At 50.8% G+C, this 20,846-nt stretch overlaps 6 protein-coding genes across 6 annotated transcripts; 2 read left to right on the top strand and 4 right to left on the bottom strand.

Annotated features, from left to right (window-relative positions):
* Positions 1-81: 81 nt before the first annotated feature.
* Positions 82-2,838, top strand: BKA67DRAFT_596327 (uncharacterized protein; the record flags this gene model as incomplete). Its single annotated transcript, XM_046105288.1, has 7 exons — positions 82-155; positions 219-718; positions 824-1,223; positions 1,281-1,461; positions 1,860-1,921; positions 1,975-2,566; positions 2,641-2,838. 7 exons carry the CDS (start codon positions 82-84, stop codon positions 2,836-2,838), a joined length of 2,007 nt encoding a protein of 668 aa, XP_045951164.1.
* Positions 2,839-2,856: 18 nt separating this feature from the next.
* Positions 2,857-4,943, bottom strand: BKA67DRAFT_588609 (major facilitator superfamily domain-containing protein). The gene is made up of 6 exons (XM_046104381.1): positions 4,575-4,943; positions 4,386-4,470; positions 4,228-4,323; positions 3,999-4,157; positions 3,652-3,911; positions 2,857-3,597 (listed from the first exon to the last, which is right to left on the bottom strand). The coding sequence occupies exons 1-6, from the start codon at positions 4,638-4,640 to the stop codon at positions 3,007-3,009; spliced, it is 1,257 nt and encodes a 418-aa protein (XP_045951163.1). The 5' UTR covers positions 4,641-4,943; the 3' UTR covers positions 2,857-3,006.
* A 1,216-nt stretch (positions 4,944-6,159) lies between these two features.
* BKA67DRAFT_665453 (GC-rich sequence DNA-binding factor-like protein-domain-containing protein) lies at positions 6,160-9,039 on the bottom strand (the record flags this gene model as incomplete). Its single annotated transcript, XM_046108554.1, has 1 exon — positions 6,160-9,039. The coding sequence occupies one exon, from the start codon at positions 9,037-9,039 to the stop codon at positions 6,160-6,162; it is 2,880 nt and encodes a 959-aa protein (XP_045951162.1).
* Positions 9,040-10,014: 975 nt separating this feature from the next.
* On the bottom strand, positions 10,015-10,636 carry BKA67DRAFT_596324 (DNA replication complex GINS protein PSF3; the record flags this gene model as incomplete). The annotated part of the gene is made up of 2 exons (XM_046105287.1): positions 10,015-10,530; positions 10,595-10,636. The coding sequence occupies 2 exons, from the start codon at positions 10,634-10,636 to the stop codon at positions 10,015-10,017; spliced, it is 558 nt and encodes a 185-aa protein (XP_045951161.1).
* Positions 10,637-11,937: 1,301 nt separating this feature from the next.
* On the top strand, positions 11,938-12,739 carry BKA67DRAFT_665451 (Manganese/iron superoxide dismutase; the record flags this gene model as incomplete). Its single annotated transcript, XM_046108553.1, has 2 exons — positions 11,938-12,064; positions 12,171-12,739. The coding sequence occupies 2 exons, from the start codon at positions 11,938-11,940 to the stop codon at positions 12,737-12,739; spliced, it is 696 nt and encodes a 231-aa protein (XP_045951160.1).
* A 477-nt stretch (positions 12,740-13,216) lies between these two features.
* On the bottom strand, positions 13,217-20,609 carry BKA67DRAFT_542608 (beta-ketoacyl synthase domain-containing protein; the record flags this gene model as incomplete). Its single annotated transcript, XM_046101137.1, has 2 exons — positions 13,217-13,227; positions 13,310-20,609. 2 exons carry the CDS (start codon positions 20,607-20,609, stop codon positions 13,217-13,219), a joined length of 7,311 nt encoding a protein of 2,436 aa, XP_045951159.1.
* Between the last annotated feature and the right edge of the window lie 237 nt (positions 20,610-20,846).

The raw sequence follows: 20,846 nt of genomic DNA, 5'->3' as shown, positions 1-20,846 counted from the left end.
CTACACGGCTATTGGATTGATCTCCGATTATCATACACTATAAATGAAATATATCCTGTCAAGCCATACGTATCAGCAAAGATGTTGCCACGAACCACTTACTCCAACGAGATGCAGGAGCGCACCAGAACCGAGCGCAACTTTGTGAAAACGGAGTCGGACCTATCAAATTATTCTGGCTCCGACTCTCCAACAACTCCGAAGCTGGCATCAAACAGCAAGCTTAATGATATTTTGTCCTATCTTGGTTCAAGGAACCCGTTGCCGCGCAATGTCTCGGCCACGGACACGGTGTGGCTTCTAGACAACACGGCATATCGCAACAGCAAGACGGGCAAATGGGAGGCCGAGTTCGTGTCGGCAGTATTTGCGAAAGACTGTTCTAGCTCGATAATTGATGCCGTTTCTACTGTCGCAAAGGAGATTGGACTCGCGGAAGGCGATCCAGGACACCTGACAATTGGAGAACGCATTAACCCTTTTCTCCAAGATATTCGACCCGGGACAAAAGTCAACGCTTTACATCAACCCAATGATTACAAGCTTATTCTTGGCCCTGGAGGGAGGAATGGTATCAGCAACGACGTCAAAAAGCTCCCAGATAGGACAAATGTTGATGAACTGGGCTATACCATTGCTCAGGTACCAAAGGATGCTGAGGGCTTAAAGGAAATGAAAACCTTCTATGCAGAACCTGAAGGATGGGGAGTTATATCCGGTAAGCTTGAACGCTTTGCCTATGCACACCGAGAACTTCGCAAAGTATCCTGTGCCTTTGTACTGGATACTGTAGTTTGCTATTGATGTGCTAACGTGGTGCTAGACATCGATGACACGATCAAGGTCACCATGACTTCTGATCCTATTGGTATTCTGCGCTCAACCTTCGTAGACAAGCCAACACCTTGCACAGGAATGCCAGAACTCTATGCGTATTTGCAGTCGCATATTCCGAGGAACTCGCCATTTTTCTATCTTTCTGCGTCACCATATAACCTGTACCCGTTCTTGCGAGAATTCAGAACAAAGTATTACCCCCACGGCACAATCATTTTACGCGACTCGAGCTGGATGAGCCTCCCTGGCCTCCTCTCGCAACTCACCTTGGCAACTGGAGAGTACAAGGTCGACCGGATGAAGAGGATTCACTCTTGGTTACCGCAAAAGAAGATGATATGCATTGGCGACTCAACTCAGGCAGATCCCGAATCATATGGTGAGATGTAAGGTGGCTCGACATCAAGACGAACCTGACGTGATTAACTGAAATCTTTTCACAGTTATCGAGCGTTTCCTGGCTGGGTCATGGTCATTCTCATTCGCAAGGTCACCGACATTGCCGCGATTGGCATCGAAGCCAAGAACGAGCCGGAGAGATTTGAAAAGGCTTTCAAAGGTGTGCCGCGTGAAAAGTGGCATGTTTTCGAACATCCGGCGGAATGCAGGTCTATTCTTCAGAAGGTTGTCAATACTTCAACCTAGATATCTGGTTCTTGACAAGTTGTCGGGACGGGGGATGGCCGAGTGCAAGGCCCAAGGTTGCTTTCGAGATCATACTATACATAATATTGCGACAAAAAATACTGCAGGTAGCTCCCCTTCTTTCAGCTCATTGCGCGTCATCATGCAGGTATAACAACAACAGCGGGTGACTGCCCCGCTGCGATCATGTGGCGGGCCTGGCGGGGAAGCTCCAGCTGGAGCCTTTCAGGCCTCGACCCACAAACACCCCGTATGTGGCTCCCATACAGCGGACTTGCGGTAACTCTGTACGGGGCACTCATAGTTGGTCTCAGGGCTCATCCTTTCATCATGCTATCTAGCTGACCTAATGAACAACGTCGTCACACGGTTGCCAGCCTTATCCATACGCTCTCACACACTTTGCTACACGTTGGAGGATTCACTCTCATTCAGAGTTGTGCGCCACTCATACCACAAGCACCATTCGTCCCATAGAGACACCAGCACCAGCATGCCAGCTTCTAAGCGCCAAAAGTCATCCAAGGATGTCCCTTATGAGCTGATCTACTGGCCCGGTATTCCTGGCCGCGGAGAGCACGTTCGCCTTGCACTCGAGGAAGCAGGAGCCACATATACGGACACAGCACGTCTCAAGGATGGCATGGATGTCCTGACGGCACAGATTGGCGCCAAGAATTTGGGAGATGATCAAAACCCGCCTCCACTTGCTCCGCCCATACTCAAGCATGGAGAGCTGATCATTGGTCAAACATCCAACATTCTGCTCTATCTTGCGCCTCGATTAAACCTGGCTCCTTCTGTGGAAGACGATGAGGACGGATTGTACAAAGTGAACCAGCTGGTCTTGACCGCGCTAGACGGTCTGAGTAACGAGGTCCATGACTGCCACCACCCTATCGCAACGGGACTATACTATGAGGACCAAAAAGAGGAGAGTTTACGTAAGAGCAAGGACTTTGTGAAAAATCGCCTTCCCAAGTTCCTCGGCTACTTTGAAAGAGTCCTCAAAGGAGAGGCTAGTGGTGAAGGTCCCTGGCTCTATGGTGGAAAGCTTTCGATCGCAGATTTGGTGCTGTTCCAGGTAAGCAACAAGCCAGCGGGCCACTGCTACTGGGCCGTTGCTACTTCTGCGCAATTCCTGACCTTTTTCGGCAGTGTATCGATGGAACCAAGTTCGCTTTCCATAAGGCCATGGCAGCGGCTGAGAAGGGTGGCAAGTATGAGAATGTGTTCAAGCTATACGAAGCAGTCAAGGGACGACCTCACATCCAGGATTATCTAGCGAGTGATCGGCGCCAGGAGTACTCCATGGGTATCTACAGATACTACGAAGAGCTCGACGTGACGGAGTAAGGGTACACACTGTGCATAACAGTCTAGATATCTCATTGCTTTTCAATCTAGTTAATGAGTGCCACTTCATGGTGTTATCCACAATCCATCAAGACATTTTTTAGTTCCTTAATTCCATTACCTGCGACAAATTGGTGTCGTAAATTGGCAAGACGACAGCGTCATCTTCTACGTGGCGAACCTCCAATCAGGGTGATCATCACCCATATTATCCACATCTGGCTCCTGCAACGTGAAGTCTCTCTCGCCACGGTCTCTTTTCTTGTTCTCCAAGCGAACTCCCAAGTAGAGAGCTGTGCATGCGGCGGCGCACAGCCAGAGCATCCCCAAGCTCACACCGTAGCCAGTCCAGTACAAAGGCGCTTCTGAGTCAAAGAAAACGTTGGACGCGACGATCCCACCAAGGTTTCCAAAGCCAACTTGTGCTGCAGCGGATACCGATCTCTTATAGTGTCCGCTGACGTTATTGGCAAGCCAGGCCAATGTCACAGGCTGCGTGGTGTAGCCTCCGCTGACCACTAAGAATAGGGCAAAATAGCGTGCACCGACAGGGACGACATTTTGCAAAAGTAGAAGAACGTAACCGATGGTGGCGATGGCGATGCCAATCATTGTGAAGCTGTATCTGTGCCTGAGACGGTCCGTCAGGTATGCCGTACTGAGACATACAATGGTTGCCACAATGTAGATGGGAATAGTCCGGATTTGTGCTGCCGCAGCTGTGAGGCCCATCTGGCGGAGAATGGTGGGAATGAAAAACTGTTCCATATATTAGCAAGCAAGCAAACCAATGCCAGGGGTCCCCACACTCACCGATCCTGCATACCCAGTGTTCACGACACCAAAGTACGCCACCGTTCCAGCATAGACCTTCCAGTCAGTGGCGATACGCTTTGCTGCCTTCTTGTCGAGATGGTCCATTCTTGCACTTCCCGTATCCTGGGCGAGCCGACTGACGAGTACCTGTCTTTCCTCGTCGGTCAGAAACTTGGCTGTCTCTGGCCAGTCGGCGATCCACCATTTCGATACAAAGCCGACAACAATCGTCAGAAGCCCTTCAATGATGAAGATCCCTTTGCGACGGTTAGTTGAGTTCGACCACCGCCCCATCAAGACGACAAGACGACATGACAACAGGACAACAGGACAATATAACTCACATCGCCATGCACCGTACCCGCCCAAGCCGCCCATATTAGCGATCGCGAATGCCAGTAGGCCTGAAAATGCCCCAGCTAAGATACTGGCGCAGAAGAATAAAGACATCCTCCATTGTAGCTCGTACCGCTTGTAGTACATGCTTATCAAGTAAACGCAACCTTGAGCACTCATTAGTCTGCGCATGAATTCACTAGCTTTCCATTAAATTGTAAGATATGGTGAGCATACCAGGAAATAAGCCAGCTTCGAATAAGCCGAGGATAAACCTGCAGGCGATCAACTCGTTGTTGTTCCTGACGAGACCCTGGCCGAGTGTTGCTATGCCTGTTACACCTTGTGAGCATTTTGTTGTTGCAATATTCGGTATACAAGTGGGAATTACTCACCCCAGAGCATCATGATGGCACTAAGCCATGTCGAGGGAGCGATGCGTTTGATGATCATGTTGGACGGAATCTCAAATAAGACATACTAGATAGACTCAGTCACAACACAGGAGCAAGGCGCCGGTGAAACACAGTCAAGATGAAGACGCATAAGCGATGGGTAGGGCTACTGGTGGGAGAGCGACTCACGGGCACAAAGAAGATGAACAGGGCCACGTTGTAATCATGGCCGGTCATGTGCAAGTCTGCCGTCATGCCTTGAATTCTCGCATTTCCTGGTCTTGTAAGAAAGTTGCTAATATGAACCAAAGCACAGGGATATAATACACACCGATATTGGTCCTGTCCATGAACGACAGGAAGAATAATACCGTGATGGGAGGTAACACATGGAGATCGCACTTCCAGACCAATTTCTTTTCAGCTTGGGGATCAAGGAGCACACCCTCGACGACCTTTTTATCGATGTTTCTCGGCAGTTCCAAGTGCTGGGCTGCCACGCCTGGGCTGTCCAAGTCGTCTTTGGTCGGCTGTATAGACATGTTGGTAGACGTCCCCTAAGTTTTCAACAAATAAGCCAGCCACTTGGTCCGAATATATGGATTCTCCCCGAAGAAAATATCTGGTATTAACCGCAGGAAGCTGTATATGTATATATTTATTGCTTCCCTTAGAACTAAACCAGTTGTTTCGCATACCTACCATTATCGTCTCATCTGCAAGGGCACACCCGAGACATCTTATCCCACCCTCAGGCTTCCCCGCAGAAGGAGATCTAATCACGGGGGTGACCAACCCCCAACTTCGACTATCACCTTTCAGGTAAAAAGGACCTACTCCCTGCATTCGGAATCGGAATAAGGTATACCAAACCAAATCAATAACTAGCGACGGGCTATTGGTTTCTCGGATCCTGGGGATGGGGTGGCATGAGGGAGCTAGTGGATTGCTAGGTCGAGTCTATATTCCCAGCGGCAGATTAATTCGGTTGCTGGCCTGGGCAGAGGTGTGGCATTGACTGGTAGTTGGCTGGAAGTTGATTGGCTCTTATAAACGCTTACCAAGCGGAATGAAACCACGTACACCATACCATATTGGCCTTTCCGGCGGAACTCATTGCAAGCACGCACACACACAACCCTACAATGCCTATAGTGCCCAGGGATGTAACATGTGGCTTATTTGTATGATCAACATGTCCCTTGATGAATTGTATATTGACAGGAATATATTGGCATAAACCGCGGCAAATCGTGTTGTCTCACGTCGCACAGCGCTGTTAAGCATGTCCCCCGCGTGCTCATCTCGAGGGAACCGCCAACCCAAAGGTCCGGATTGTTCCAGATTCGCAATCTGAATCATGTCTCTGTTTGTGTGCTATATAGTCGCAAGCTTGGCAGGAGACGATCAAGTCCCGACTTCGCGCGAGGCAGACCTGCCTTGGTGCTAATAATCCAAGTGCGTCTCGCGTCTGATGAAGAGATGATTGCGAGAAAATAGCCAAAGAACTGCAATGATGTTCAGGTTAATCCTGTGCCCCAAAGGTCTTGCAAATTCTCGCATCCCCGTGTCAGTTTTGTAGTCCTTGCCGGGATTGACCCAAACGTAATCGAGGCAAACACACTATAGTGTGGATATCTCTCTCGACTTGATTTCAATTAATGAATTATAGATTGTTGAAGTTCCGTGATCGAATGTGGGTAAATGCTATGCTATATGCGATAGCGGTAGAATCGCCATGGTAGTATTTCCATTAGGCTAGACCACCTGATATTTATCTATTCTCGTTTTCAAGATGAGCAAGTAGCATGAACCATTCAGTAACCTGGTTCTGATCATCCTTCTGGTCTCGCTTGAGCTCAAACACCTGTTTTCGACCTTCAGCAACCAAGATATCTGCACCCTTCTCGAAAAAGGCCAGGACGCCTCCCTTGCCATCCATACGGGCAGTAAGACGGTAGTACTTCTGACCAAAGCTTGTAGTCTTATGAGTAGGAATAAATCGAAGATCGTTCTCGTTGCACCAATCCTCGACCTCTTCGCGAAATGACTTCTCAACAAAGTCAGTTACAGGACTGGCGATGGGAACCACAGGCACACCAATAGATTGCGTGGAGCGTGGTTTTGGTCGATGAGCAGGCTGACCGTCGGGCTTGGGGAGCTGCTTGGCTGCATCACCAAGATCCAACGCTTTTGAGATCATTTCCGTTCCGCGTTTGAACTCGGCAGCCACGCTTTCCGAACCAGAAAGTTCCGCAAGTGCTGTCTCTTGCCACCACTCAAACCATGCACCAATCTCTTCGTAGTTGGCGTCATCACTTGTAAGCCATTGGTGAAGGACATCTTGCCACATGGGAAAAACCTCAGCAACGATGACCTCGGCGATCATTGAAGGAGCCAAGATGTCGCTCCATTTTAGCACTCCGTTGAGCATGGGTAGATAGGGCTCCTGATCCGCTGGATCAACCCGGAAGTTGACACGAAGATACTTGGCCATACTGGGCAGGATGTGGTGCATAACAAGAGGCTTCCATTGGTCTTGTGATTTCGATGGCCGGAAAACATCTTTCCATTGTGATAACCCTGGTATAACTCCACGATCAAATTGCCAGTCTCGAATGAGCTTCTGGAACTTTCGACGGACGTCAGCGACAATGCCAGTTCCTCGAGGCTCTAGATGATAAGGTGGGAGGTGCTGTAGCCACGGGAATAGCCAAGCATGTGGCAGGTTGTGCCTTTGTTTGCTCTTCGGCTTCCAACTACTGATGGCTTCGTCAAGTCGTCGGACCAGTTGTTCAATAAGCTGCGCACGAACAAAACTGGGAAAGAGAGGTTCCCATCTGTCGAATACGCTTAATAGACGTGTGGGATCATGCACGTCCCACTGTTGTGCAATCGTTGTGACCAACTTCGGAAATAGAACCTTGTACACCATGCTTTCGTACGGTGTAGTTGATTTTTGGTGTTGCCGATGTGTACTGTCCAGGTCCTGATCCCATTTCGTAACAGCGTTAGTTGACGCCTTCGTGCTCTTCAAACACAAAACTCCTTGAACAGAAGTCAGGTCGTCAGCAAAGTTGCCTAGCTTGGCATCTTCGAGGGGTTGCCACCCCTGTACCGCATCTCGCAAGAATGGATGGATTGCGCCGACTGCTACAGCTGACAGGTCCTCATCGATGGCTCCAGATGCTTCAATTCGTCTCAGGCCAACAATGACGGGATCCCACTCTCTTTGTGTTGCTGCCCGGGAGATTTCGTCCAGAGTCGAAGCCACAATTTGCATCTTCTCAAAGTCACCTTGGAACTCATCCAGTTCTTGTTGACGTTGGTAGCCCTCCATGTCCAGCCAGGCTTTCCTCTCTTCCAGTGTTTTCCATTCGTCAACGAACGCACTGAGATCGCGTTGAGCTCGGCCAGCCAGCTTTCGTGCTTCGGTGATTTCAGCGACTTCTGTACCAGTGCCGGCGTTCGGTGTCATGAGGCCAGATCCGGGTGTGAGCAGTTTCTTCCCTGGCCCGGTCATGTCCAGGATAGGAGCAAATGCGTCAGGTATATGTAATCCAGGAGCAGCCTTCTTGATGTCGTTGACGGTGAGGTACCTGGTTTTTGGTCGCTTGGGTGTGCTACTACCACTCGCCGAACCACTTTCGAGGCCCTTTTTCCTCCTCTCGCGCAGCTTCTTTTTCTTCCTCTCCTCGTCGTCCGAGTCGATCACTTCTTCTCCGCGTTCTCGTGCCTGTCGCCTTTCCAAATCTCGTTCTTGCTTTGACTTCTCCTTGACGGCACCCAAACCGACACCTTGAGGTCGTAAAACAGCCTCGATGATGACATCTCTGCCCTGCCCTTCAGCACCTAGACCTTGTCCCTCCTTGTAGCCCATCTTTTCCATCATTCTTTGGGCGAAGCTCATCTTTGCGCCGCCTCCACCAGCCCCTTTGCTAAAGACGCTCGGTTTCGGTGCCTGCTTTGGTGTGTTTGGTGCATCGCGAAACTCGGGCTTGAGCATGGGCTCCCTTGCAGAAGAGGGCACAAAGCCACTCCCTAAGGGTGCGCTCGCATTGTATGAATTAACTGCTGATTGAGACTGTGTGTCGCTACTTTTTGTGAAGGACATGGGGGCTCTCGTCTGTGTCGGTGTTCCCCAGCCTAGTCCTCCGGCAGCAGATTTGAAACCGAGCCCAATACCAGCTGTAGTTGTTTCATCATCATCATAGTCGTCGTCGTCGTCGTCGTCGTTATATCCTTGTTCGCCGGGAGCAGCGGTAGCTTTGCTTCCCAGACCAAACCGAGCAGGCTCGGCGTACTCGAGATCTTCGACCAGGTCTTGATCCTCGTCTTCGTCATCCTCTTCCTCGGCATCAGGCTTCTGGCGACCAGCAGAAACAAAACTCATGTTCTGAAATCTCAAATTCTTTTTGCCGTTCCGCCCGCGACTTGATCCTTCGCCCTCGCTGTCGGAGCCGAAAATGCCCAAAGCAGCGCTCTCCTTGGCATTACCTCCAACCCTGCGACGTTTGCGTGGCTTGAAATCATCAAGATAATCGGACCGGGGGTCGGCGGAGGGTGCGTCCAGGCGGTCGTCGTCGATGTCTGAATCAGAGGAAGAATAGGCAGCTGCATCGGCTTTCGAGATGTTGCCGGGGTCGAAAGACATGGCAACCGGCGTAATGAGGGTGACTTGCGCGAGATGCTGAATCTAGGAAAAAGTAGAGGTAGGAAAAAGTAGAGGTAGGAAAAGCGACGAGTAAGGAGGCAACACAAAAGGTTGTTGCAGCAGTGGATTTGCGCAGTGGGAGCTTGCAGGGTCGAAAGTCGAAGTCGCACTCCGAATCGTGAATGCCAACTAGCACGGCCTAACTTACTTGACGTCGCGTTACACTACAACTTGCTCCCGAAAATCGTCACATAAATATATACATACAAACAATATCATTATCTTAATCTTATCGCGATCAACATTAAGCGCCAAGTACACACCTGACGTTAGGCAATCAGTGAGCTGTAAATACAGTGCGTATAGTTCCAGATCTCCGACAGCACACACTGTACCTACTTTACCTGCCGTTCGTCACGGCGCGATCCAGCAATATATCGACCACTCCTTGTACTCCATCGCTGTAAGCAGGCATACAATTGAAGAGCCATGTGATTGTGGTGATAAGCCTGGTTCTGCTTCATCAGTCAAGTACGTGAATTTCCGATAACAGTAACCCTGTAAGCTCATTCTGCATACTAGACTGCACGTTCACAACTATTACTGCAGCTGGCACCCGGGATTTGCGAGATACGTACATAATTATTGATATTCATTTCTCATCTCGTGACGTGCAGACTGGCCCAAATTGGTATGTCCTCAGCTCCACTGTCTCCTATCCATGGGTATCCATGGGTATCTAGAGCGTGGGCTTGATGTCTTTTCTGGATAGTTCACACGAAGCTGACCATGACATCGTTCCTCAACCTCCGCTGGAACCGTGCCAGAGGTCTTACACAGCTGCCAAAACTTCTTGTTGGATCCGTCATCTTGTCCAACCCTGAAGAAGCAGCACGGGACACCCATCCGGGTATGGCATGATAGCTGTGGGCCAGACCTGAGACATTCCTGGCCGGATCGTCATGCTCAAAGCGCTCACCTCTTGACGCCTTCCATCCATTTCTTTGAGTCTCTTGCGCCATCATGTGCTCGCAAGAACAGGGCGCGCTCCCATGCCTCGAGGCCACGCATGAACTCTTCCCCCCCTGCTACTTTGTAGTCGTCGCTTGCGCCAACTTTCCTCGCGTGCAACGCTGTCTCTCCTGCTCTTGTGACGAATGTCCTCCGTAACACTGCAGCCACCTCCGGTTCCTCAAACAGATCGAGCATTCGCGTCGCCAATGCGTAAAAGTTGTGCGACTGGTCGCGCAGAGGAACGGCGCGTGGATCGGCCTTGAGCGCGGATGTGACTTCGTTCGAAAGCGTGGTAGGCATCGAGAGAGTGAGGAAAGGTGATGAGTCTTGAGAGTTGGCAGACCGGTTGGCCAGTGCCAGGAGCTCGGCTAGCCATAGCGGTAGAGACACGGTCGTGTTTGCCTTGAGAGGCTGCGAAGGATTATTGTCGAGATAGCCAAGGCCTGGCACGTCGATTTCGAACTTGCAGGGGACTTTCTGAATGAAGCGGGTCAGTAGTTTTCCGCCAAGCTGCGAGATGCATGGAAGAGGGAGAACTTGCTTCGGCGTCCGTGAGGATTGCGTCTAAATCGTAGTAAGACATATTGGTCAGTTGTCTCGTTGCCGCAAATTCAAGCGCAAGACTCAAGAAAGGTTTGTCGCCATGAACAATCCCATGGTGGGGTGAAATACGCGATGGGGGAGGGAAGGGGGGCCCCTCAAGCGTGACTCCTCCAGCTGCTATGGAAGCACTTATCACTGACCTACTGTATGTGCTGTGACCTGCCCAAGGTTGGTGGCTTGTCGGCCAATAATCCGTACAGTGTAGTTATACCTACCGTGTGCGCGTTTGGCGGGGTGCTACGACGCGCTACTCCGTACTCGTGCTTAATTCTCGGTCCTTGCCGTACGTCTAGCCTAGGTTAGCGGGTCGGGCACATACTGTAGCCCTATGGTACGGCGGCCGTGGCTAATACACACATACACACATACATACATAGTATGAGCGCCCTGGAGCTTGGACGTTTGGTGACACGACGGTGGGGAGCTTCCATGTTGGCAGCTGCGGCAATTGAGCCTGAAAATCAATGCCGAGGTCTTTGTGAAGATGAAAGCTAGACAGGCACGCCATGTTGCTATATGATTCCGTTCTAAATATTCCTCTTGACTTGTTTTTTTAGCGGTTTGCAGAGCAGAGCAGTCCACCAAAAGTCCGCCGAGGAAGACGAGATGATTCCAAACTTGATTGGCATGGTTCCACAGAGAATCTGCTTGCCGCCATAACCTTTGTATATATGGCGCGGACACTTCATCAAGTAAACTTACCTTAGACTTAGTGAGTGCAGCTCGCCATGGCGAAAAAGGCCGAATATGGCGAGTTGATTGATAAGGCAGACTAACACCTGCAATAACAACTTTGCGCGGGAGCAAGCTGCAAGCTAGCATTGCAGTACTCCCGGAATGTGTACTGATGTGTAATCCGTACTGGACTAAAATAACCTAGCTGCCGTCTCCAATGACGAAACGCTGACAGAGGCCCCACTGAAACTTGAGAGCTCCGTTCTGTCCGGCTTTTTGTTCATCATGTTGTAGCAGTGACAATGGCAGCTTTCCCCAGAGCTTCGGGCCTTACTTGGCATAGCACCATTCGTACTGTATTGCACCTGATGTGACTGACAGCTTAATTGACATCATCTCCTCTTCTTCCACCCCCCCATTGAGAGGATTAAACATACACAGAACACATACGGTGCTTCCGCCGCACTTCTGGATTCCGTGAGTCCCTACTTCTCGATTCTTGTAATCAATTGATACCAAACCAACATTTTCACCACATTGCCAGTCCACAACACTCCAAAAAAAAAAGTCCACCAATCCAATCTCGAACAACACTAGACCATCACCATGCCAATTCGTCTGCCGTCTACTGCTCTACGGGCTGCCAGCCAGGTCGCTCGTGGCTCTCGCCCTGCCAGTGCCATCGGAGGCATCACCTTTGTTCGTGGCAAGGCTACACTTCCTGATCTTTCCTGTAAGCGAAGCTAAGCTATCACGTCCCCCGTCTATTCTTTCGTTGCAGAATTCGGGTGACAAATGGTCGACTTCAGTTGTCGATAACTAACCAAGCCCCTTGTTAGACGACTATGGCGCCCTTGAGCCCTACATCAGCGGCAAGATCATGGAGCTACACCACAAGAACCACCACCAGACGTACGTCAACGGTCTGAATAGCGCCCTCGAGACCATCGAAAATGCCAAGTCCAGCGGCAACGACGCTGCTGCCGCCGCTGCCGCACCTCTCCTCAACTTCCACGGTGGTGGCCATGTCAACCACTCTCTCTTCTGGGAGAATCTTGCGCCCGCCAACAAGGACGGTGGCGGTGAGCCCGAAGGTGCTCTGAGGAAGGAGATTGACGAAGACTTCGGCAACTTCGAGACTCTGAAGAAGCAGATCAACACATCATTGGCAGGCATTCAGGGTAGTGGCTGGGCTTGGCTGGTCAAGGACAAGAGCGCAGGCACTCTCCAAGTCATCACCCGGGCCAACCAGGACCCCGTCACCGGTAACTACGTTCCTCTGCTCGGTATCGATGCCTGGGAGCACGCCTATTACCTCCAATACCAGAACCGCAAGGCCGAGTATTTCGATGCTATCTGGAACGTCATCAACTGGAAGACTGTCGCCAACAGACTGGAGAAGGCGTGAATCGAGGTGGATGAGTTGTCGACTAACTCGGCCTCCAAACATCACTCTTGACGGATGCCTTGACCCTTGGTGTTTTCGCCGCCATCTTTGGCCGAGACTGAACGACCAGCAATCATGAACGCTCTCGAGAGTTTGTATTTATCCATGTATACACAGCCCTCTATACCCTGATATTTACAGATCAATGTCAAATTTAACTCCAACTTGACCATAACAGTGAAATATAGTGAACACGATGAATGATTGAAAGTCCAACAAGAAGGAAAACCTTATCAACTCCTATGATCAACTCTTATAAGACAACTGAAACATGGAAAACCTCAAACTTCCTCATAACTTCTCTGGAGGCTCGGTAGCGAGGACGGCTTCTCAGCTAGAGCTGTGCTGATTCCGGATGAAGAAGGCCCACTTGTTTCTGACGGTGTTCGTGATGTTAAAGGAGTGTCAGCAGCAGAAGAATCGTCCGCCGCATTATTCTCAGCGTATATCTGCTCCACGATATCCAAACAAACTAGAGACCAATTAATACAAGCTTGAATTACACTCAAGCGACGGTTCGTCAACACTTACATCTGTGTATACTGGTTGCACCTAAAATCTTCATGACAGCCACATCTCGGCCGAGTGTCTTCCAGATCCAGTTGCGTATATCCACAGCGACCAGCGAATCAATGCCGATTTCAGATAGACTACTATGGCGGTTAACCGAGCCTTCATAGAGCTGTAGCATGACCTGCAGGTGACCAGAGAAGGAGGCAACGAGTCGATCTGCCATGAGCTCGACATCCTTGATTGAAGACAACTCGTCCGCCAAACTTCTCTGGGCCCCGGTTCCCGCCTCTGCCTCGGAGTCGCCTTCATCGACAGTAAAGTGACTGAACCGCGGATCCAGGTGCCAGTGCAGAGGATTCTCACTTCCCCACCTGAACCGTCTGAGCCCCGTCGTTATGTCGAAGGGCTCCTCTCCGGAAGGTCGGCCCGCAACGATGGCCTCGAGAAACATGTGGTGGATGTCCCGCTCAGAAATCGGCGGGTACCCTTCCCTCTCCAGGCCGACGTACAGCTCTTCCTTCTCTCGCTGCAGTAAACCGAGCCCGTAGATCACGCCGATGTTGAGGACGGAGCCCGTCAGGCCACGCTTGCGCCGGTTTGCCGCCAACCCGTTCATGTACATATTGGCCGCGGCGTAGTTGGATTGGCCTGGGTGTCCTCCGAGGGCCGCGAAACTGGACGTCATGATGAAGAAGTCTAGAGGCTCGGATTTGGGGTCTGAAAAGACCACGTCGAGGTTCTTAGACCCGACCGTCTTCGGAAGTAGCACCCGATTCCATGTCTCGACCGTCATCTGGCTGAAGACTCGGTCGTCCAGCACCATGGCGCCGTTGATGATTCCACCTACTGGCGGCATAGAGGTGGAGAGAAGCGATCTGAATGCGTGAACCGAGGGCAAATCGGTCACATTGAGTCTCTCAATGCCGATTTGGGCACCGTATGATTGCCGCAGCTCGGTAACCCAGGCGGGCGACATGTCCGGGTTTCTGCTAGCCAGCACGATATGGCGGGCGCCGTGTAAGAGGAATAGACGGGAGAGCGACTGGCCGAAGTCACGGGTTAGGCCGATCAGGATGTAGGTTTTGTGTGGTGAGAAGAGCTGTTGTGACACGAGCGGCTGAACGACAGAAGAGGAGCGGCGCAATATGGTCCAGTCGATGATGTTGGTGAATGGTGTGCGCGAGGGGGCATCGGTCACTGCATCGTCAATTGAGATGATTTCGGCTGATGCCTGAAATGAAGAGCCAGCTGTTTGCGCTGCCAGTTCTAATCCGAGACTAAGAGTAGAGCTTGCTTCAGGGGTCAGGCTTGAGTTGGTAGTCTGGTCACTGCGGTACGACGACAATAGCGAAGAGCCACGGTGGTATTTGCAGTTTTTGGGGAGCACCTTGGCCACTCGTCGATGGAGATCGCGATCCAACGAGAAATCGTAGATCGTCGCTCCATTAGGAGGCATCAAGGCCTTCAATTGTCTCTCAGATGACCTGGAATGGATTTGAATGCACTCAAGGGTGCCTGCGCGCTTGAACAAATCAGTAGTCCAATCGCTGAACTGCACCCTTTCGCTCTTCGCCACGATTTTAGCGCATTCGACAAGGAGTGGTTCTGCATCGATAAATACCACATGATCCTTTTTAATACCTGATTCCTGTCTTAATGCTGACAGAACAACGAGATACTGTGTGAGAGAGTGGATGAACTGTGGCCCGGTCAAGCCGGTGTTGGGCAGTCTCCGAGCCAACGGAGAGGAAACCTCGACATAGGAAGCGTTCATAGTAGACAGGGCCACCTTCTTTTCGCCCGTCAGCAGATCCTCTCCCAGGCACACGTGAGCGAAGCAGCCATGTCCCAGCTTCACGGCTTCCAATGTACTCTGAAATATACGTAGCGATCTTGTACCAGCAATGGCCGTCGGGTGCGGAGCCCAATCAGAGGCTACAACTCTGCGCACTACACCACCATCTTCATGTTTAAACGAGACGAGCTGTGTGTTCTGGTTGATGGTATTGACGGGCTTTGTTACAACGCGGCGCAGGGCGTTGGCTCTTTCGTTCAGGTCTTTTAGTGGCAACACTCGATTCACCAGTCGTCTGCCATTATCCATGTATATCTCGGGCTCACGGACCCACAGGCTTTCATTGGCTGGTGGTCCTGCTGCCGTGAGCCGTATATGGGTCTCTACGACAAGCGAGTCCGGGCTCTCGAGATCATCCAGGTCTAAGACCTGCAAGTTGAAGTTGGGGACTTCAGCAGACACCGTGCGCTTGAATCCGAGCGTGGCGGCGTGCTCTGGATTGTCGAATCGTGCGTTATGGGTCAGCCACAGGATCGTCATGTCGGGACGGAACAGCTCTTTGAGGTTAGAGAGCTTCCTCTCGGTCATACTTGACACGACTGGGAACTCCAAGTCTTCAAGAACAATTGCCGAGCTGTATTTTGGCAGTGTTTCCAGATGAATGTTTTCGATAGACGCCACCAGCTCGACTGCAACATAAAGCGCTGACAAGCGGCGCTGCAAACTAAGAGCAAGCTGAGAGCTTCTGTCACCTTTAGTCCCGATGATGAGGACGTTCTCTTTTGCATGTGTTGCTGGCCAGGCAAGCGGCTTTGCAATAGCATTGACAAATGGAGCACCCGCTTGGCGTACGCTGATGGAGAATCCTTGTCCAAAACTCTGGTCTGCGTTTCGTACGAAATCTACAAACCCACATGATTCCATTAGCTTCTGCTCGGCTTCTGGGTGGAACTGGTTTTGCTCTGTCTGCGATGGCCGGAGCACAAGATCCAAAGCTTTCTTCATGCGGCTCTCAGTTGCATGAACGAACATCAGAAAACCTCCATCGTTCATGCAAGTCCTGATGTTCTTCAGCACGACGTTGGGATCCGCAGCCTGGAATATTGACGAGGCGACAACAACAAGATCTGCACGGCCCGCTGAGTCGAGCTGGCTTACAATGTCCTGATCTAGCTGGAGGTGTCTGTAGTGAACCTTGCCGTTAATTTCTGAGCGCACATTATCGCGAGGTTCGCCATCAGTCCCGACGGTGGCCATAGTAAGGTACATGAATGAGTTACCGAGGCCCTGGAGTACACGGTCTGTGACATTCGTCTTTGAGTCCATCATGGTCAATACGGACATTCTTGGATATTTGTGGGCTATCTGCTCGGTAACTCTTTGAATATGCCGGCCGAGTTGTAGTTGCTCCCTAACTTCTTTGATGATACCTGGTAGGATACATGGAAGAAGCGCCGGCAGAAGGTGGCCCATGTCTTGCAACAACTTGAGCGACTCACGAAACGGTGAATTTCCCACGAGGTGGTCAATGAACTCAGACGTGTCATTTGGAAATGCGATCCTGGAGTCTGTGTAGAAAGACTTGATCCTCTCGCATGTTTCCACCAGTTCTGGTAGATGTCTCTCAGTGTCCATCAAATCTGGCGAGACAATTTCGTCTGTTGGGTCGACATCCATTACGGTGTGTAGATACAGCTCATGGTCGTCTTCAGGTCGAGTATGGGCAATAGCTGCGACCGTGAGACCTTCGATCTCGATCTCCATTTCATTTTTCTCGTTATATATACAGATGTCCACCGTGAACATGGCCTTTGAGTCAGGACCACTACCGCGCACATTGGTCAGGTGGCTATCCACTCGTAGCGTGCCCTGCTCATCGGGCACTGCGCGCTTGGAGCAATGAGCGACGTTGAACTGAATCCGTGAAATGTGGCTGGGCAGGAAAGATGTCCAGAGCGACTTGTCACCAGGAGAAGACCAGGTCAAGAAAGCCGACTGAAGACAGCTGTCCAGTGTAGCGGGGCTGACAGAAAGCTGGGTGGTGTCTTCAGGATGCCTTCTTCTCAACGTCGTTGATGCAAAGTTACAACGCCGCTGGATCGATTGGAGCGCTCTGAACGGACCAGTATAGACTAAGCCGGTTTCATCCATCATGTTGTAGAAACCCTCAGTACTGGCGGAAAGTGTTTCAGCAAGAGATGCTTGTCTAGAGGGTAGTGCATCTGGAGTGGACTTGTCAAGTATGATCGAAAGCCTCCCCGACGCATTCTTCCTCATGGGAGATTGGCCATCCGCTGTGCATGAGGTCAGGCTAAACGAAGCCATGATTACTCTATGTGCCGCTTTCTCTTTAGTTTGATCTAGGACACTTAAGGAAAAAAGCACTTCGGTGCCGAAAGAATCAGGCTCCATGCTGATGCCACTCATGATATCCAGGTCTTGAATTTCGATGATTGAAGCCGCTCGGCCATCCAAAAACTGAATGGCGGCATCCAGGGCCATAACACAGTACGCAGAAGCAGGTACCAAAGCTTGCCCTTGGAAGCTGTGGCCTTCAAGCCATGGCAATTTTTCCGGTCGCAAGATGTTCCGCCATCGTAGTTCATACTCGTTATCGTCACGTGTCCTTGCCCCGAGGAGTTCGTGAGGAGCGGCGGTCTTGAAATGGAACTGGCGAGAGATGCGCGATTCTCTATAGTGAGTCTGCGAATGGTCCCAGTGGTAGAATGGCATATCGTGGAGCCGAGTATCCACAAGAGAGGGATCAGATGATTGCCTCACGTACTGCTTGATATCTATAGCTGCATGACCATATTGGCACCAGATCTGCCCCAAAAACTCCGAGAAAGCAAGGCTGTCGTCTTTTGCTCGTTCCAGCAATCCGTAATGAGAGATTGGAGCTCCGATCATGGCCTTAGAAATCTGAGCGACTGGTCCTTTGAGAGCCGGGTGGGGCCCAACTTCAACCGCACAGTCGAACGGACCGAATGTCTTAAGGGCCACCTTGACTGCATCAAAGAATTGGACGGAACGAACCATATTGTCTGACCAGTAAGCAGATTCAATGTCACGTTCAGTGTCTTCCTTGTAGCCATTTACACTTGATATCCAGTGTATTTGAGCAGTTCCAACCATAGGTGAAATGTTACATTTTTTCAGTGCCTTAGTATATGCGAGTGCAGACCGCGACATATGAGGTGAATGGTATGCCGTGTCCACCAACAGTAGGCGGGCAAAGCGGTCCTGTGCGGTCAATTTATCCCTTGCCAGATTGATTGTCTCCATATTTCCCGAGAGAGTAACACTTGAAGGGGCGTTGCTGGCCGCTACACAGATCTTGCCTTCGAATAACGGGTCGCGGCAGAAAACCAAGGCCTCACTTTCCGACATGCCAGCGGCTATCATGGCACCTTTCTCTCCATTTGGCCCACCCGCAAGGTGCGCGTATAGTCCTCGATAGTACGAGATCAGCATAGCATCCCTAGCCGACAGCCTCTCTGCAGCGTATGCGGCTGCAATCTCACCGGAAGAGTGGCCGATAACTGCCTGGAATCTAATGCCAAGACTCTTGAGTAGGTCTACTAGGCCAATTTGGAGTGCTGTTGAGAGCGGTTGTGCCACTGCAGCTTCCTGGAGCCGAGATTGGCTTGACTCCGCCATAATCTGCTGCTCAAGGCTCCAAGACGGAGGATCTGGACACTGTTGCAGGACCTGGTCCAGCTCCTGGATAGTCTGACGATATCTTCCGTTCGATAGTAGAAGCAAGCGTGACATGGCCGGCCACTGAGCACCTTGGCCGGTAAAGATGCCCAGTATGTGTGGCCGCTTGGCGGCATGAGACCTGGTCCCCAACTCGGCATTATCTGAACCCTGGCTGATCATGAACTCCAGCTGCTCGATCGCCTGGTCGACAGAAGATGACGAGATGGAAAGTCGGTAAGGAAGGGCAGTGCGGTACCGGAATAAATTCCAGGCGAGCTGTTGGATTGAGGTATCACGGTTGTGTACGAGGTAGTCTTTCCAAGTACTGACGACGGCTCGTAGGGACTTGTGTGATGATGCCGATATCAATAGCGGAAGTGTAGTCGGCGACATACCCAAGGAAAGTTCGTGGTCAAGATCTAAATCGTGGAGAGTTCGCCTCCTAGTAAAGGCTGTGAATCTCCTGGCAACGGTGTCGTGAATCCTTGCATCATAAGCTTCAATGATTGCATGAGAATTTGTCCCACCGAATCCGAATGAGTTCACACTGGCTCTCTTCGGTTGGTCTTCAAGTGGTTTGGGCCAAGGCGTAAGAACTGTAGGGATCTCCAACTCCGCATAAAATGGTCGAACAGATGAGTTTAGAGTCTCTAAATGGAGATTTGGCGGCACTTTGTTATGTTTCATACCTTGCAAAACCTTGAGAACGCCGGCCAATCCAGCGGCTCCTTCAGTGTGGCCAATGACTGTCTTGACTGATCCAACCAGGAGCTTTGTGTGGTGCTTGTTCGTGCTGTGTTCCCCGAAGAAGGCCTCCTGGATCGCCTGTGCCTCCCTAGGGTCACCCGCTTGTGTTCCAGTGCCATGAGCCTCAAAGTATTGACATCGATCCTCGGGTAATTGAGGATCTAATCCTGATGTACGGTAAGTGCTTTTGATGAGCGATGCTTGTGCATCGGGGTTGGGCATTGTGATGCCAGGCGTTCTGCCATCCGAGTTTACCCCAGTCTGCCGGACGAGACCAAGGATCTCGTCACCATCATGTAAGGCCAGGGAAAGAGGTTTCAAGAAAAGCGCGGCAACTCCTTCGCCCCGTGCGTATCCGTCGGCACTCTGGTCCCACATCCTGCTCTTTCCAGAGGGACTCAGCATATGGAGGCTTGATTCCACGATAAATTGTTCAGGGGTAATCATAAGATTGACACCGGCGACACATGCCAAAGTTATTTCGCCTGATCGCAGACTGAGCACAGCCTGATGGAGTGCGACCAAGGAGGAACTACATGCAGTGTCAATGGTCATCGAAGGTCCACGAAAGTTGAAAAAGTAAGACACTCGGTTCGATATAATCGATCGTGCGTTTCCGGTTGCATAGTACTGACTGGCCGAAAGTTCGTCTCTCTGGGACAGCGTATCGTAATCGGCGGTCATAACGCCTGCAAAAACTCCCACATCTTTTCCAGAGTATTGGTGTAAGGTGTATCCAGCAGACTCCATTGCCTCATATACTACTTCAAGTAGGAGTCGTTGTTGGGGATCAATGGCCTCCGCCTCTTTGGGCGTAATGTTGAAGAAGCTGGCATCAAAGACTCGGTGGTCCTGCTCGAGCCAATAAGCCTTGATTGAATTCGTTGTGCCATGGTTCTCTCCATCCTCGTGGTAGAATGCGTGTGCGTTAAACCTATTCGGTGGTACTTGTTTTGAGAGATCAGGAGGATTGGCAAGAACCTGCCATAGCGCGGACGGAGAGACTGCTTCTCCGGCGAAGCGACAGCTGCTTCCTACAATAGCTATAGGCTCTGATGATGGTTCTTTATACATGTTGTGCCAACACCTCGATAATGGCGATGAGTGGCTGTAAGAAAACGGCGCTACCAAACACAATGGGAGAGCTTAGTGACCAATGATGTGAAAGAAAAGAGATGAGTATGTACAGTAAGTTGTTCTCGAGTTATGCTTTGTGAGACCCGGATTGAGGATTGGCTATGCCGTGTGACGGAATATATATACATATATACATATCTATATTGAGAGCTACTTTGCTATATTCACTGTTCA

The sequence above is a fragment of the Truncatella angustata genome (genome assembly GCF_020726525.1).
Source record: "Truncatella angustata strain MPI-SDFR-AT-0073 chromosome Unknown BKA67scaffold_14, whole genome shotgun sequence".
Lineage (NCBI taxonomy): Eukaryota > Fungi > Ascomycota > Sordariomycetes > Amphisphaeriales > Sporocadaceae > Truncatella > Truncatella angustata.
The sequence above is the reverse complement of the archived record's forward strand: the minus strand, read 5'-3'. Positions and strand labels throughout refer to the sequence as shown.